At 40.5% G+C, this 15,419-nt stretch overlaps 1 protein-coding gene across 1 annotated transcript in view; it reads left to right on the top strand.

The window, feature by feature from the left end:
• The window catches only part of si:dkey-215k6.1 (transmembrane protein 132C), a 215,121-nt gene that overhangs the window by 73,233 nt on the left and 126,469 nt on the right, over nt 1-15,419 (top strand). Inside the window, exons 2-3 of the mRNA XM_041042341.1 lie at nt 1,499-1,917; nt 2,432-3,009. Of these exons, the coding sequence (XP_040898275.1) occupies nt 1,499-1,917; nt 2,432-3,009 (997 nt within the window). The remainder of the gene's footprint in view (nt 1-1,498; nt 1,918-2,431; nt 3,010-15,419) is intronic.

Genomic DNA, 15,419 nt, shown 5'->3' with positions numbered 1-15,419 from the left:
CTGCCTTTTCCTTTGCCTGTCTCTTTCACTCTAAACTTATCCCTACGTGCCCACGCACCATAACCAAACCAGCCTGCTTATTCATGTTGCACTGAGGTATCACTTTATTTCTCTGCTATTATTTTTTTGTGAAGTTGCCTCGGTATGACTTGCCCCAGACAGCGCTATGCTGTCCCACCCTCATTATATTTTCACACTCTGCTACCCTAGGACACAAAGATACACACACACATTTCCACACAAACCCACTGCTATGCGTGTGTGTGCTTCCTTTGAGCCAGCACAGGTTCAATGGAAATCCTCCCATCTATTTTTGTACAGACAAACACTATTTTATACTCACTCTGTGGCATTTTTACTCCTTTTTACAGCAGTAGCCATACCATATGTTTGTGTTCTGCAAATATTTTTCTACAACATACTATGTTGTTGCTGGCCACAATTCCCACAAACACTGCGCTGCACTATAATTGCATAAACATGTGGTTTGTAAAAATTTGGTGACTAGCCTGCTAACCACTCGACTCACAGGCTGTAAACATAGCCTTCAGATTTTGTAGTAACCTAATGCCAGACTCCTCTGTAAAAGAGCCAAGATTTCCTGAACTTAACTCAACTCATGTCAGCATTTAGCTAACATTCAAATTCAGAGTGTCAAAGTGACCAGTTTGGTCGCTCAGTGCCCTGAACAATATAACGCTGATAAGCAAAACAGCGGATTAATAACAAATACTGAGTGATGGAAGATAAAGGGTAGGGGTCAAAAGTCCCTCCCATCACAGCACAGTCGGTGTAACCCCTTGTCCTCTTTGGAAATGAGATACTGAACCAAAACCCCAGTAATCCCAGGCTCCAAACTCCCAATCTTTGTGAAATGTCTGGTAAATACACCAGGAAATGAATAAAAAAAAGTGAATATAAATATATGGAAATGAACTGCCAAAGAGCAATATGTCATTTTTGATATATGCAGGTGTAATTCTTTTTGAATGGGGATAAAAAAAAGCGATGCATGTAGAGCCCTGTGAGATGCTGAGTCTATCAGTCTTGTATACACGGTTCAGAGATAATGTGTTTATGCTCACTTCTCCTTGTAGGGAAACTGTTAAGAAACACTATGTACCGTGGTGTGTGTTGTGTCAGCGGTTTGCCAATAATGTGTGAATTTATGTGAAAAAGCTGATAGATTTGAGCATGTGCTTCTATTAGTGCTTGTATACAATAAAAATGCATTTCACAGGTCAGTGGACTTATGCACTGTTTGTTGTCTTAACTTTAATAGATGATTAGCTGTTTTGGATTTCAGTTAAAAAAATAACATTGTAAGCATTATATGTTTTAGCCAGGCATTGCATTCATTATCTATTTTATGAGAGGCATGTTTTTTATAATTATAACACAGTTAATCATTTTCTTTTCTTTTTCTCCTCTCCCACCCTTCTCGGTCTGTCATCTCTTCTTGTTTCCTTTTCTCCTGTCTTCGCCTTTCTCTCCTCAGTGTCTGACAGCCAGGCAGGAGCAGCAGGAGGTGGGCCAGGAGGAGGGCCGGATTCCTCCCAGCCCCGTTTCTCATCCTCCCTCCCCACCTACCTCCCCGTCCAGTGCCAGCTAAGTGGTGCTGACTCCGCCTTCTTCCTGCGGGAAGCCAATCAGGAGGTTATGCGAAATGGCAGCCTATCATCACGAACTGAGCCCTTCTTTCTCCACCAGCTGGAACCAGGCATTGCCGCCCCACAATCCCTGCCAAGCGTCAACTGCAGCTATGGAAATGTGAGCACTGAGCAGCCAATCCCAGTGGACCTGATTCAGGGTCCACCACCGCACCTGCTGCTGACAACCAACCAGGTGACTCTGAACTGGAAGGTCAAAGGTCAAGTGGTGGTTCCCAGAGTAGGGTCAACACGGCCCTGGATACAGGTATTGGCAGTTTAATGTTTTACTTTGGATCTTCATTGACTTTTTATTTTCTTTTATCTTCTCATGCAATTAAATAAGATTTTAGGCTTCACATGTACTAAATATTTCAATGTCTCATACAAGAAGCATGATCAAATTCAAAGGTAATTACAAGACTCCATCTGTCATTATTGACTACTTGAAGCTTGTTAGCCACTGTCAGAAGAGGTAAAATGAATACTTATTAATAAATATACTATATTGATTTAATTCATATACTTCTGACAGAAAGCTGTTTATTCTGTTAAATCAGTTGGCAGTTAAAGTGAGCATGTTAGCAAACACTTGTTTATTTACACCGAAAAAGAAAATCTTTTCATAAATTAGGGCAGATGATTATATGGCATGATTCATAATTTTGGCCCTCTATTACAGTTGTCAGCACATTTTTTTTTTGTCAAGTGTATTGTTGACTAGCTGTCTATCTACAAATTAACCCATTATGACATTATATATATATTTGCTTTGTCTTCAGGTACTGTTTTACTTAGTAGGGCGGCGTTGGGATGAGCCTGACCCGCCTCCTCCATCCCTCATGCCATGTGTCAGAGCCATGGCCATCCGGGACACCAGTGAACCAGCACCCTCGGCGGGCTGTCGACTCGTGGGACCATCTGGCATCTGTGTTGTCCGTCTGGAGATTCCCCCAGCTTGGTTTACACCACCACAAGTGAGAAAAAGACCTCCTGAAGTGACTCTACCATCAGTGGATGTTTATTACTCGATTATACCAGTAGAAGGGGCTGGTCAAGAGTGTCCCTTCATTGTTAACGAGCCATGGAGAGGTCAGAGTGCAAACGTTGGGCCTCTTGGAGGCCTGGGCATGGGCCTTGGAGGACAGTGGAGCCCCCTAGTAGATGGGGGTCTTCAGGACATGCTCAAAGCTGGTACTGTGGTAATGACCATGGGACCAGTTTCTGCCAAAGGAGAAAAACTGACACTGGATGAAAATGTGGAGGTTCTGGTGCCACCCAGCCCAGTTCGGCTCGGCAAGACGGTGGCGTTTGGTATCTACATGAAGACGGATTCAAACATAGAACAGTTTACATTGAGGTAGGAACACACGCTTTTATTGAACTGGCTTCAGTTTCATTCGTTATTTTTTTCTGTTGTGTCATTTTGCTTTTTCCTTGGGTTCTATGATTTTTTTCTATCTACACTCTCTCATCTCTCAACACCACCACCTCCTGAGGTTGACGGCTGTCACCTTTGTATACTCAGCCTCTTTCAGGAGCCAGCAATGCAAATAACAACCTCATGAATATTCATGACTTATCCAAGGAGAGAAGAAAACACAGAAAATGAGAAGCAGGAGAAGGAAAGGGTAACTTAGAGGAAATGTAGGCTGGGGAGACAGGAAAATGACAGAAAAGGCATAAAATCAGAGCAGATCCAAGTTTCTCAAGCTGCAGTGTGGTACCCACAGTGCCTCTCAGGTGTGCTTTCAGAGGTCACCTACATGGTCCCCCACATAAGCAGCAATATGTTTCCATGGGCTTATATTCCAGGAAACAAATTTTGTTTTGGTCTGCTGGGTGAAAATAAGTTTAGAACCCCTGATTCTAGACTAAGCACACATATTTGCATCCCATTCTCTGCCTCATCATTTTACTGACTTTAGGGATTTCAGGCTGACAAATGACAGATGTGCAAATTTATCATTCTATCTGAATAACACCCCACCACAGAATATAGTGGCTGGATATAGCATTACTATAACAATATACTCCTATGAGGTTAGAACTATTGAGAACATTTTAAAGAGCGAGTTTGGATACATTTTTCACTATTCACACAATCAGTCAAAGAAAATCTGAAACACACTGAACATGGTAATTGGCACATCAGCTGACTCCCCTTTTCACATGAGGTTTGAAACTTTTTTTGAGATCATTCCCAGAGAACGTTTTAAGAAATCAATTTTACATGAAAGCAGCATATTTCTGCATGACAATAATCGCCTTCCAATAATACATGTGAAACAAGAAGAGGATGGCAGATACTTGTGTGACAGAATGAATGAAAATGGGCAGGTATAAATACCAAGAGCTGGGTGGGGAAGACTGAGGTGGCTGGAAGGTGGGAAAGTGGGAAAGGGGTTACTGCAGGGCAGGAGGGCAGGGTCTTGAATGACAGGTGAGTTATGGCAAAGGCAGAAAGAAAATGAATGTATCATTGAACTGTGACACTTTGATTGCAGAACATTGGATCTACAAAGTAATTACATAGCACTAGCAGGAGTTTTTTCATATAAAATGAGTGGACCTCAATGTGGCAGCAGTACACTTGTTCTCGTGTCATTGACGGGTGATTTGATTCTGTGTGTTCCACTGCAGACAGAATTTTTGACATGCAAGCAGCTAGGAGCAAATGTAGTACATGTTAAACACTTTTAGGGATGATGGTCCATGGCAATGGGGGTTTGTGATAACACACTCAATACACTACTGACTATAAAGTAAAATATTATGAACAGGAACACAGTTGTGTGTTTCTTTGTGCACAATTTCCCCTGAGGTCATCTAAGGACACTGGAGGAAAAGAACAAGTGGCTAGACTGTGGTGCACTTTGTCCAGCTACCTGCTGACAAACACAGACACACACACACAGTCACACAGACAGAGGGAAATAAATACTTCACCGACATACTGCGCACACTATTTCTCTCTGCTATATATACACACACATACGCCGTCATAGTACATGGGCACACACACATGCTTGTTTGCTGTGTGCCAAATGTGTGTGTATTAGATGTATTAAGCACACACACAGAAGTGATGAGGTGGCCTCTTTGGGTCCCCCTACAGACACTTTGTCTCTGTCTTTATTGTACAACACTGCTGTGTGTGTGTGTGTGTGTGTGTGTGTGTGTGTGTGTGTGTGTGTGTGTGTGTGTGTGTGTGTGTGTGTGTGTGTGTGTGTGTGTGTGTAGGTGTGTACACATGCATGTGTGGTACTGCTACAGAAAGATAGTGGAGGAAAAAAATAACACCTTCTCCTTTTTTATGGCATCATATCTTTTTTTCTCTTATCTAGGGTTCTTGGGTCTGGCTTAATTCTATTCTGACATTGATTTTGGCTTATGTGTTGTGTTCACCTGTATCCGTTCTGAAGAATGTCCAATTTAAAAATCCCTAAGCATGTATTCCACTCATCTTTCTGTTCGCATCGGAGTTGAGATATGTGTGTCTGTTTGTGTGTGTGTGTGAATGTGAGTGTGTGGGTGTGTGTGTGAGTGAGAGTGACCGTCCTACCTGCAGCTCTTGCCCTCTGCCCCAGCACACAGTCCCATGGATAATCTCCCATGTAAGCAGCACAGTCAGACATGTAATAAGGCTTAAGTGGATCTCATTCCTGTACGTGAGTGCGTACATGTGTGTATGTGTGTGACACATAATAAGCCGTAAGTGTGCTCCGTCACACTGAGGTGATGTGATTATGATAAACTGCTGAGGAGATGGAGAGACACGGCGAGAGAGACAGACAGAGGCAGACAGGAAAGGAGAGAGAAGGAATGTAAGAAGAAAAACAGGAGGAAAAAAGCAGAGGTTGTAACAGGAGATGTGGATAAAAGCACAAAGAAGTCAAGAGGCAACACACATTTGCCAAATTGGACTGGGCATCCTTGCTGTATCACCTGTCACTGGTCTTGCAGTCTCACATAACCATACATGATTCTGTCACTTTGTGATGAGACTACACATCTACAGACAACTAGCTAAAAATGTGGTTGTGGATGTCTGGGACATCCGGTGCTTATTAAGTTACACTGGCAAGTCTTCTTCCAGTTCAGATACATTTTGTATTTGAGTTCTGGCTTCTACTTAAATAGCTTAACTTTATATGGATTCTATTGAATACTGTATTTTTCTACAAGTTATCACCACAGTGCTTTTATTCATTTCTCATTTTCTTGCATGGAAGAAGACATAAACATAAAATGTGAAAATATACATGAGATCAATCAAACCATCACTAATATAGTCAATATATTTCATATGCTCATTGGCTCATTAGCAGTTAAACTGACTTCAATCCAAACATCAGCAGAGGCAATAGGCACATTGCTTGATAATAATTCAGGCACGTTAGAAAATCCGCTGACATTTGTCACCTCCCAAAAGTTAACACCAGCTCTTATATTCATATAAAAACCTTCATTAGAGTTCCCTGTTAAAAAAGAGACAATTTTGTGTGCAAATGAACAGTTTCAGCTAAATTTAGTGCCGCCAGAACTATACAATTATATGCTTCTATATTCGTATAGAGGATGATGAGGGTTTGTAGAAACAGGTTAAAAAGAGAAGAAATGGTATAAAAAATAACCGATGTGTTTCTCCAAATTCCTGATGTACAATAACTGCAGCGTGCTGCTCCAAGACCGGTTCACGGACCTAGTAGCAATGCCACAGCGTGTGATTGAATGAAAATGATACCGATAGACAAACATTATGCCTGAAAGAACACAATGGACATCTGAAACATACTAGATGCATCTGTAATTGGTTTTTGTCACTGGTACTCAAGCTTAGATATTAATAAGCAGTCAGAGAACCTTGAACATAATGGGCCAGACTTAAATGCACTCTCCCACCCTTTGTACCTTAGCCAAGATTCACTTTAAAAGGAAAAGAGGAGAACATGAAAAAGAGAGACCTTTACATTAATTAAGAAACACCAGAGAAAAGAGTCAAAGCATTTTTGTGCTTATCATATTATTCACATCACACTGGATAAAATGATTTTTGTAAAAAGAAATGGGTTATTTGACAAAAAAAAATGTTTCTTTGGCCCTCTTGTTACCGGTATATCTTTTTTTCAATAACATCATTTTAGCTGCAGATTAAAGTTATCAGATAATTTCCAGTGCAGAGGTCCCTACTATGTTTCTAGTTTACTGCATGTGATAGTGGGGAATGTATATTATTTTGTCATACTTTCTGGTTAAAAAAAACATGTAGGACACACTCCTTGCTTTTCCACTCTTCCAAAATGCATTTACTGATTGGGACATCCTCAAAGATGACGGAACAAGGAGATTGTAGACACAGATATCAAATCAGGAAAAAGAACAAGGGGTGTGGAAAGCAGGCAACCATGGTGGTAGCTTGTTTTTGGCCAAGCAGACCAGTGCTGTAGTGTCTTTAGAGTGAGCTGCCAAAATCAGCTGGGGAGCTTCTGCAAATGACTTTTTTTCTGATGTGTTGCTGCACACAGAACAGCACAGGATGACAGATACGGGCTACAAAGCCACACAAACACAGTATTGTCTCAAAATTGCATACTCTTCTAATAATGCAAATGTAGAAAATGGGAGTAAATTATGAAGAAACGAAGGCAGAGCAGCCCAACATGGAGCAGCAAGACGTGCACCCCCTTCTCTTCAGCCTTTTTTTCTGCTTGCTCTGTTGCTTTCTGCTCCAGTCCTGAATGCTAGTGATGACAGCTAAACTCCTCAGCCAGAGCGGACTGTGGCACCTCTGTCAGTAAAGAGGGTGTTTCACGTCATGTGGGCCCAAACTACCGAAACAGATCTGTCTTGGAAAAAATTGATTCAGGTAGAGCCCTGATTCCTAGAGTTGTTAGAGCATGTAAGGTATTTTCTACTGGAAGGTCCACAGTATGGCATTTACCACAAATGTAATGTGGGACTTTGTTTTTCCTGCATAAATCCTAAACCAGTATAGAAGATCATCATGTTCTATGCAGCTACAGGTCAGTGAGAATTCAGTCTTAAGTAATTAGTACAGTCTAAATCTATGAAAAGCCTTGCTATATAAGTGATCTGATGCTTTGAATCTATGTTCAGTTGAGAATTTAAGCATTTTTCAGCAGTGGGAATGCTGACAGACTGAGGGTCAAAGTGATTAGTATCTCCCTCATTAAAAAGCTGTCATCTTGAACTGTGTGCTCTCGTTGTTGGGTTAGTTAATTAGTGAGATGATTACTGATGAGGGGATAAATGCTATGTGTGTGTGAGATATAGATAGACAGAGACAGATTGAGACAGCAATTATCAAAAGGCAAACAAGTTTTTGTCTCTGCTTGTGTTCTCTGTCATTTTTCTCCATTTTCTCTCACTCTATGTTTTTATGTGACTTGTGTTATAATAGCCATTTGTTTTTGGTTTGTGAGTTTGTATTGCAACTGAATTTATTGTCCCATTCATTCTTTCTGTGTGTGTTTGCCTTGCTCTGTGTGTAGGGATTAGTGGATTTTTCCTAGGATCAGAGGGGAGATGTACTTCTAAGGACCAGCTAGTCCTCTCTGGTGGTTACACCGCGCACGCACATTTTGTTCTTTGTGTCTCACACACACACACACACACACACACACACACACACACACACACACACACACACACACACACACACACACACACACAGAATGCCCAGGATGCCTTTATTCCACGAAGCTCCACCATTGATTTCACCTCAAATGCCCTTTTACCAGCAAGGAGGCAGAATTGATTGTTTTTGTGACTGTGTGTGTGTGTCAGTGTATGTGTGGCCTTAAGTAAACACATGGCATATGACCGTTAGTGTTGTGTTCTTGCATTTCATATCTGTGCATCTGCTTTGGTCATCATACGTGTGTGTTCTCTGGGAGTGCATACATACAATACTTCATGTTGAGGCAGAGTGTGTATGTGTCCCCTTCTAATGATGAAGGATTCTCATTGTCTTTGTATGCCTCTCTGGTTCAGCCTGTTCTCTCATTTTTTATTTGTGTTTATGTGTCGGTGCCTCCAACTGACAAATGCATTTTATGCAGTCTTGAAAAGGCACAAAAGATAAAATGAGAATTAGATGCATTTCTTCCAGCTGGGATGAAGCCAATAATTAGGCTTCTAGGGTGTTAAAAAAAACCCACACACTACCAACAAATTGGAAAGTATTTCATTCAGAAAGTGATTGTGTTGGGTGAGTTGTTTTTGTTGTTTGGTTTTATTTTATTACCAGCTGAGACAGCGTGTGGCTGGTTTTGTTTTCACCTTGTGAGTCTTTGTGTGTGTGTTTGTGTGTGTGTGTGTGTGTGTGTGTGTGTGTCTCATTGTGGCGAGATGTGGTCCTGGAGACAGCTACTGTAACGGGAACTACCACAGAGGCAGTTTTGAGTAATTTGGCAGGTGTTTATATGTCTCTCTGTGGACAAATTATGTCAACGTGATAGAGTCACAACTGTGCAAGATGCAGTCACGGATTGGTACAGGTGTGTAGATGAGATCAAAATGAAGGCTGAAGGCCAAAGGACTCACAACAGCAGTGGGAGTTCCCATATGTCAGTACTAACATAGGTCAAAAGTTGACTCTGTGAGGTCGCTGGCACAGGTCACTCGTTTTACCAAACTCACGATCATGTCATGTGTTCCTTGGCACTGTACACACCTATTTGGCATTGCGGTTGGTGTGATCCCATCACAACATAATGTCTAGTTTATTTATTTTTTTGTCTTACTTTCTTTTTCGTCTGAAAATGAAAAGGGATTTTAGGGAACTGTTATCTGATAAGCTTTTAGTTGCATGTGTTACTAAATCAATTTTCGTACGCGCACTGATTCATTGGCAAAGTCACTCACTCCTCTTCTTCCTTGTCTTGTCCAGGAGTACATTAAGGTTTTGGGACATGGTCCTGTGGGTCAATATACTAGTAAAGTAATCAAAACACAATGTTGTAATCCACAATAATCATTACCTATGTTTTATTGCGAAAATGTCAATCTTCATACAAACAATGCTAGTCTTCTAAAATCCACGTTACAGTAGCATGAAACGTCAGAGAAACTCTCATGGATCATTTGTTGTGTCTGTGTTCTCATCAATTAATGTATAAGTAAACAACAAAGATCAATTTCTAAAAAAAATAAGCATAATCCATTCAATGTTCGTGTGTATCCTGTCTTTGTCATTTTCTGTGCAGTATCTCTCAGTGTCATTGTTTTTCTTCATGTCACGGACTTTCTTCTTCTATTTATCATATTCTCTAAAGCAAATCTTTCATATTCTCTGGATCAGAGACCATTTCTTTGTCCATTCTCTACTCGGCTTCCTCAGAAGCAGCACTCTCAATAATCACTCTAGTCATTAAATTGGACTCACAGCATGTTCTCGTGCTCGCATATATACGTATTCCTAGACCAGTGTGCTCTTACAGCTCTATTAGTCTCACAAAAGTAACACTTACCTATGGCTTTTACATTCATCCTTACTATGAGTAAGAATATGGCTATTGTATTTGAACTGAATCAAAGAAATTCCAGCGTATAAGTGGATGGTAGGGTAATTCTCCATATGACTTGGTCATATTTCTTGTCAAGTTCATATTATGCAATAATCTTTTGTTGTTCCACATGAGAAAATGCCTAATTATAAATTAAACAAGTAAATGTAAGAAAAACTGCAAAAGAAGAGAGTGCAATATAGTGATAAAGGGACTGAGTATGAGATTAAGAAGGACTGAGTGGGAAAAATAAATATAATAAGCATCAGCAGTCAATTATTAATTAATTAGAAAAATATGTGACTAGTAACAAAAAGAAAAGCTTCTAAATCCACTTTCCCCAAATAGGAAAGTGATCTCAAACTTTTGACTTGATTGGGACAGTGGTCTCAAATTTTTAGACCCAGCTGTAAATGCTCTATCTGTTAGCTACCTGAGATAAAAACTGATAATCTTCCTTATATCCTGAAACTTGTCCTGTAGACTTTAAAGCTGTGTTAAGAAATATTTGCTATGTTAGCACTCCCGCAAATGACTCTTAGAGGGGGCTGCAATACTAACGATTCCAGCACTGGAGTAGAATTTTGTAGTGTTATGTGACTTTTAGCCACTTAAGCTCAATTTTTTAGTTTGCTGGACCAGTAAACCAAAACAATTCAAGGGTGTTTTGCTATGAGGGGGAAGAGTAAGGAACACAGTGCTTCCTCTGCTTTCCTCATCTCTGCTGAGCAGCATGTAATTTTCATTTTCATGGAGTGGCAAGGAAGTTGTTTGGGTGCAGAGGCAGAAAGGAGGAGATGTGGTAATTTCGTCTTAGTGGAGCTTAATTGAGGGAGTCCGCTGGAAGAGGTCATAACAATGCATGGCTTAGAGGTCTCGGCAGTTTAGAAACTCCAGTGGGACCTAGATACCTAGAAAGGTGCATTCAAGGCTGATGTAGGTGATGCACAGCCAGTGCTGCTCCACCAAGTTTTGTTTTACAGGGGCAGCCCATATTGGGTTGAAGGGGCCCATCTTGCATGTACATGCACACAGAGCGTGATTCTGTGAAATGGTCAAGCCTGTTGAAGATGTGCGCCTATAAAGCCAAATAAGACATTATATTTGATACTGGGGTATCCAAATTAACTTGACATACATTAACTTGACAATTTAATACACCATAGATCTGCCAGCCTTGTAAAGTAGCTACACCCACTCTCTCCCTGCACAGTGTAAAATGCTGGATTTATTTTCATTCATCCTTTGACTATTGTAATGAGTTTCTCTGTACTCTTGTGCATCCTAAAATTCTCCATTCTTATATTAAAGAAAGGGTGATTTGATGGTGTTTCTGTACAGGCAGTTTGGAGAATTCTCTCTTATTGCAGAGAAACTGAAGTTAAAGAGGTCATCACTATAAACAGCCTAATACTCAAAAATAAAATGAGGAAGTATGGTAAGACAGGCATGTGCACAGTCATACATGCACAAGTACATGGAGAGACGTGGTTCATAATTAGATGCTCTCACACAAACACAAAGAGACACACCTACCCTATTTTCCTGATAAAAGGAGATAAAAGTTCAAAATCAGAAAACTCATTTTGACTTTTTCATGCATGGGGAGAGTTAACACAGACATGCACAGCATTCGATGGCCTAATACCTATCAGTACCATGTCTTTCTTACACAAGAATACTATAAGCATAAAAGAGACACAGTGGTCCACATCACGACAAGGCCTATTCAAAACAATCAATCAATAATCAAAAAAAAGTAAACAGTCACGATCACAAACAGTGACACAGACAGGTGCCGAGGTGCGGTAAACATGGAGTTACAACAGATTAATATAAATTTCTGACTGATTTCGTTGTAACCAAAAATTAAGTTAAGCAGCTTTGTACATATCACAGTCCCTTTTTAAAACGTCATTCTTCTCTCCTACATAGTGGCAAACCACTTTGTCTTTGTCAGTCTGGCCTAATGCAAGACTAGTAGTAAGATGTGAGAGGAGCACAGGATGCAAATTAAACTTTTCTTACTGTCTTGCCCTTTGCATTTTAATGCACCTGATTTGGACTTTCACTTCATTTTACTGCCTAACACATCAGTAACACTGTAACTTAATCAGTAAGTCATGCAGTATGTGGCAGACCATTGGTGTAACTTCATCACTGAGTCAGTGTCAGTCAGTCAGTCAGTCAGTCAGGGACAGACATCTGCTGTTATGTTCCAGCCAAAAAGTAGCTCAGTAGGGGCCCCTCTGAGTGTGGGCCCTGGAGCGGTCACAGCTTCTGCCCCCGCTGTCGCTGCGCTTCTGAGTCAGCAGCTTACATGTTCATGCTACTGTAAACTAAGCTAAATCAGACAGTGATTACGTGTGGGGGGAAAAAAGACAGTGTCTGTCTTTACTGTTATGTTGTTTTGCTAATGTTACCTCAGTTTCTTCGGTGTTTTAGGCCTGCAAGTCATTATACATCAACTTTTAGTTTGCAAACTGCATACTACCCCGTATTGGAAAAATGCTTTTGAAAATTATAGGACTCAACCTATTGGCTATAAGAAAATGTCTTCTTGACATTTTTCACTGCACCTTCAGGTCAGACCTGCTAAAACCCACTCTGATGCCGAGACTCAGCTGCAAGAAAAAAAGACAAAGCATTATGTGCGATTCTGATGGAAAATTAGTTTAAGATACCACACATTAATGCTTTTATATGATTTATTTTCCTATTATAGACGAAGGACATCATGCTTTCCTTTATGTTAAGGTAATTTCTGAACACCATGCCATTTGTGTCAAGGTTAATTAACTGGAGCTCTGAAATGGTGGAGTGTTGGACCTGAAGTTCTAAGGACGGTAATTGTTTAAACTGTTTTTAAAATAGTTTCTCAAACACTTGAATGGAGCTTATCTTTCACCAAGGAGAGGAGCTCACAAATTTTAGTTTCAAGGACTTTAGGTATTACTGTCATTAATACAACTTTTAAATATGACACCCCTGCCTCAACACACCGGAAACTCTGCTCTTACTGGCATTTTCACTTTTCACTCTGAGAGCAGTCAAGCTAGTCACTAGCAAAAGAAGTTAACACTCTAGGACTGAACACAAACACACACACACACACATACACTTCAACATCTACTTTCTTTCTCTTTTTAACCCACAGTCATTCCGTATCTGTTTATTCCCCTAATCCAGTCTGCACTATCATGCTGTCTACAGCATTCTTCCTCGACTTTCTATCCTCCCTACCCTTCAATTTTTCTGTCACCCGCCTCCCTTTCTTCCTTCTCCCTCTCCTGTTTTCTCTCTCGCTCTCTCTTTCCATCTTAAATCGGTCATGAATATTCATGAGGGTGTTATTTGCATTGCTGGCTTCTGAAAGAGGCTGAGTACACAAAGGTGACAGCCATCAACCTCGTGATAACGCTGGTATTTGTGTGTTTTGCGGCTGTGCATGTGTGTGAGGGCGAGAAAACTAGACAGAGGTAGACAGTGGAGGAGAAGAAAATTAGGAGAGAGTGTAAGGAACAGAGTCAGAGAGGAGGAGGGGGATTGTGTGTATTTTGGCTGTCACTCGCCAAATGATTGACATTATCACTGAAATTATAATTAATATGTCTCTGAGAACGAGTTTGAATTGAATTTGAAACATTTTTGCTTTTTGAACTCAGTCATTGATATGACAGTGATCCTCTTTGCGCATGCACAGATGTGCATGTGCACGCGTTTGTTTAGCTCTTTCTTCAGACAAAATTCCCCATCTTTCCCTGCCTTTCGACAGCTGACACTCTTCTGCTGTTTTTCTTTTTTCTTTGCACGCCTCTGTCGCTCTTTGAGACTGGGTCTGCCGACGCTAGTTTGAGGATGCTTGATATGAAAATGCTTGACCGGTTATTGTGTTTTGTTTATTTTGCGTGCCACTCCTTGTTGAAGGATAGAAGAGCTCCATTTAGAAATGGAGCTCCTCTATAATGCTCTTGCCTTCCTCTGTGCTGGGGATGCACCAGTTGCTCGGAGTAGCACGTTTTAAAGCGGTGTGTGTGTATGTATGTTTGTGTGTGTTTGAGCATTTACCTTTAAGTCACCCCAGGAGTTCTAAACAGGAGATTGGGGATAAGTTTGTTCTTATTTTAACAAACCGGGGGGAAAACAGTTCATATTTTTACTAACAGAGAGAAATCCCCATGCAGTTTTCCACTCTGGGACTCAAGTAATACTTTTATTTTCTTGGCCTGGGACCCAGGCTCATGAGAACATATTGTATTTTTTTTTATTATTCTGGGACCCACTTGAAATAAGCTACAGATGTTCCCATTGTAGAAATCCCAATTTTTACTGCATGCTGGCTGAACTGCTGCACTTTGGCTCTGTATCAAAAAGAGGATTTTTTTTTGGAAGTTAACTGACAATTGTCTGGTGTGTAGCTGGTAAAGTTTTTTCTCACAAAAATCATTTTGTTCTTGGAAATAATTATGGATGTAAATACATGGCAGTTGTGGGGATAACTGCAGTTTGGGACTTTTTTTTTTTTTAACTTTTTGGTTTCTCTTAGTTACTAGTATTTTGGAGGTAAAGTGTTAAAGCTGGTTCACTGTTCACATATGAAAAGTTTTAGGTTTTTTTTTATTCTTAATCCCCCCCCCCCCCCCCCCCCCCCCCGCCCCAATAAGCAGGAAAGAAGAAGGGAAGAAGAAAACAAAGCCTAGTAAGCACTGATTTGGTGATTTGTAACTTCAGCTGAGGATCAATATTTTGCTCAGAGCTATTTGGCTATCAGACAAAATTGTTGAATAAAATTGCTTTATTAGGCTTAATGGATGTTTACCAGACTTATTATGCTTAAGTAGGCTTACTGTGTGCATCTGTGTTTCGTAGGAGATAATCTGACTTGTTTTTGTTGACCCTGACCCAGTAGGCCCATTAGGTAATCCATGCAACACTAGGTTCCCTTTTTTTCCCTTTTTCTTTTGTATCTCCTCTTGTACCTTTTACTTATCGTAAGAAGAATGCCTTACTCCAAATCTGTGTCCCCATTTTGATCGCAAAGATGAATTCTTTAGGTTGAATCTCATCTACAAGGTCCTCCATTGTTTTAGAATGACACCATTCTTTACAGAGTTTCTGCTATAAGCAGCTTGTTTATCTGCTCAACATACTGAACACTTTTTTGTCTATCCCATTTCCTTACCAGGAATCACTTTCTGCTTTAGTTTATCTGAATTTGCAGTTCACAATATTGCCTCCT

This window comes from Toxotes jaculatrix, chromosome 7, assembly GCF_017976425.1.
Source record: "Toxotes jaculatrix isolate fToxJac2 chromosome 7, fToxJac2.pri, whole genome shotgun sequence".
Classification (NCBI taxonomy): Eukaryota; Metazoa; Chordata; class Actinopteri; family Toxotidae; genus Toxotes; species Toxotes jaculatrix.
The sequence above is the reverse complement of the archived record's forward strand: the minus strand, read 5'-3'. Positions and strand labels throughout refer to the sequence as shown.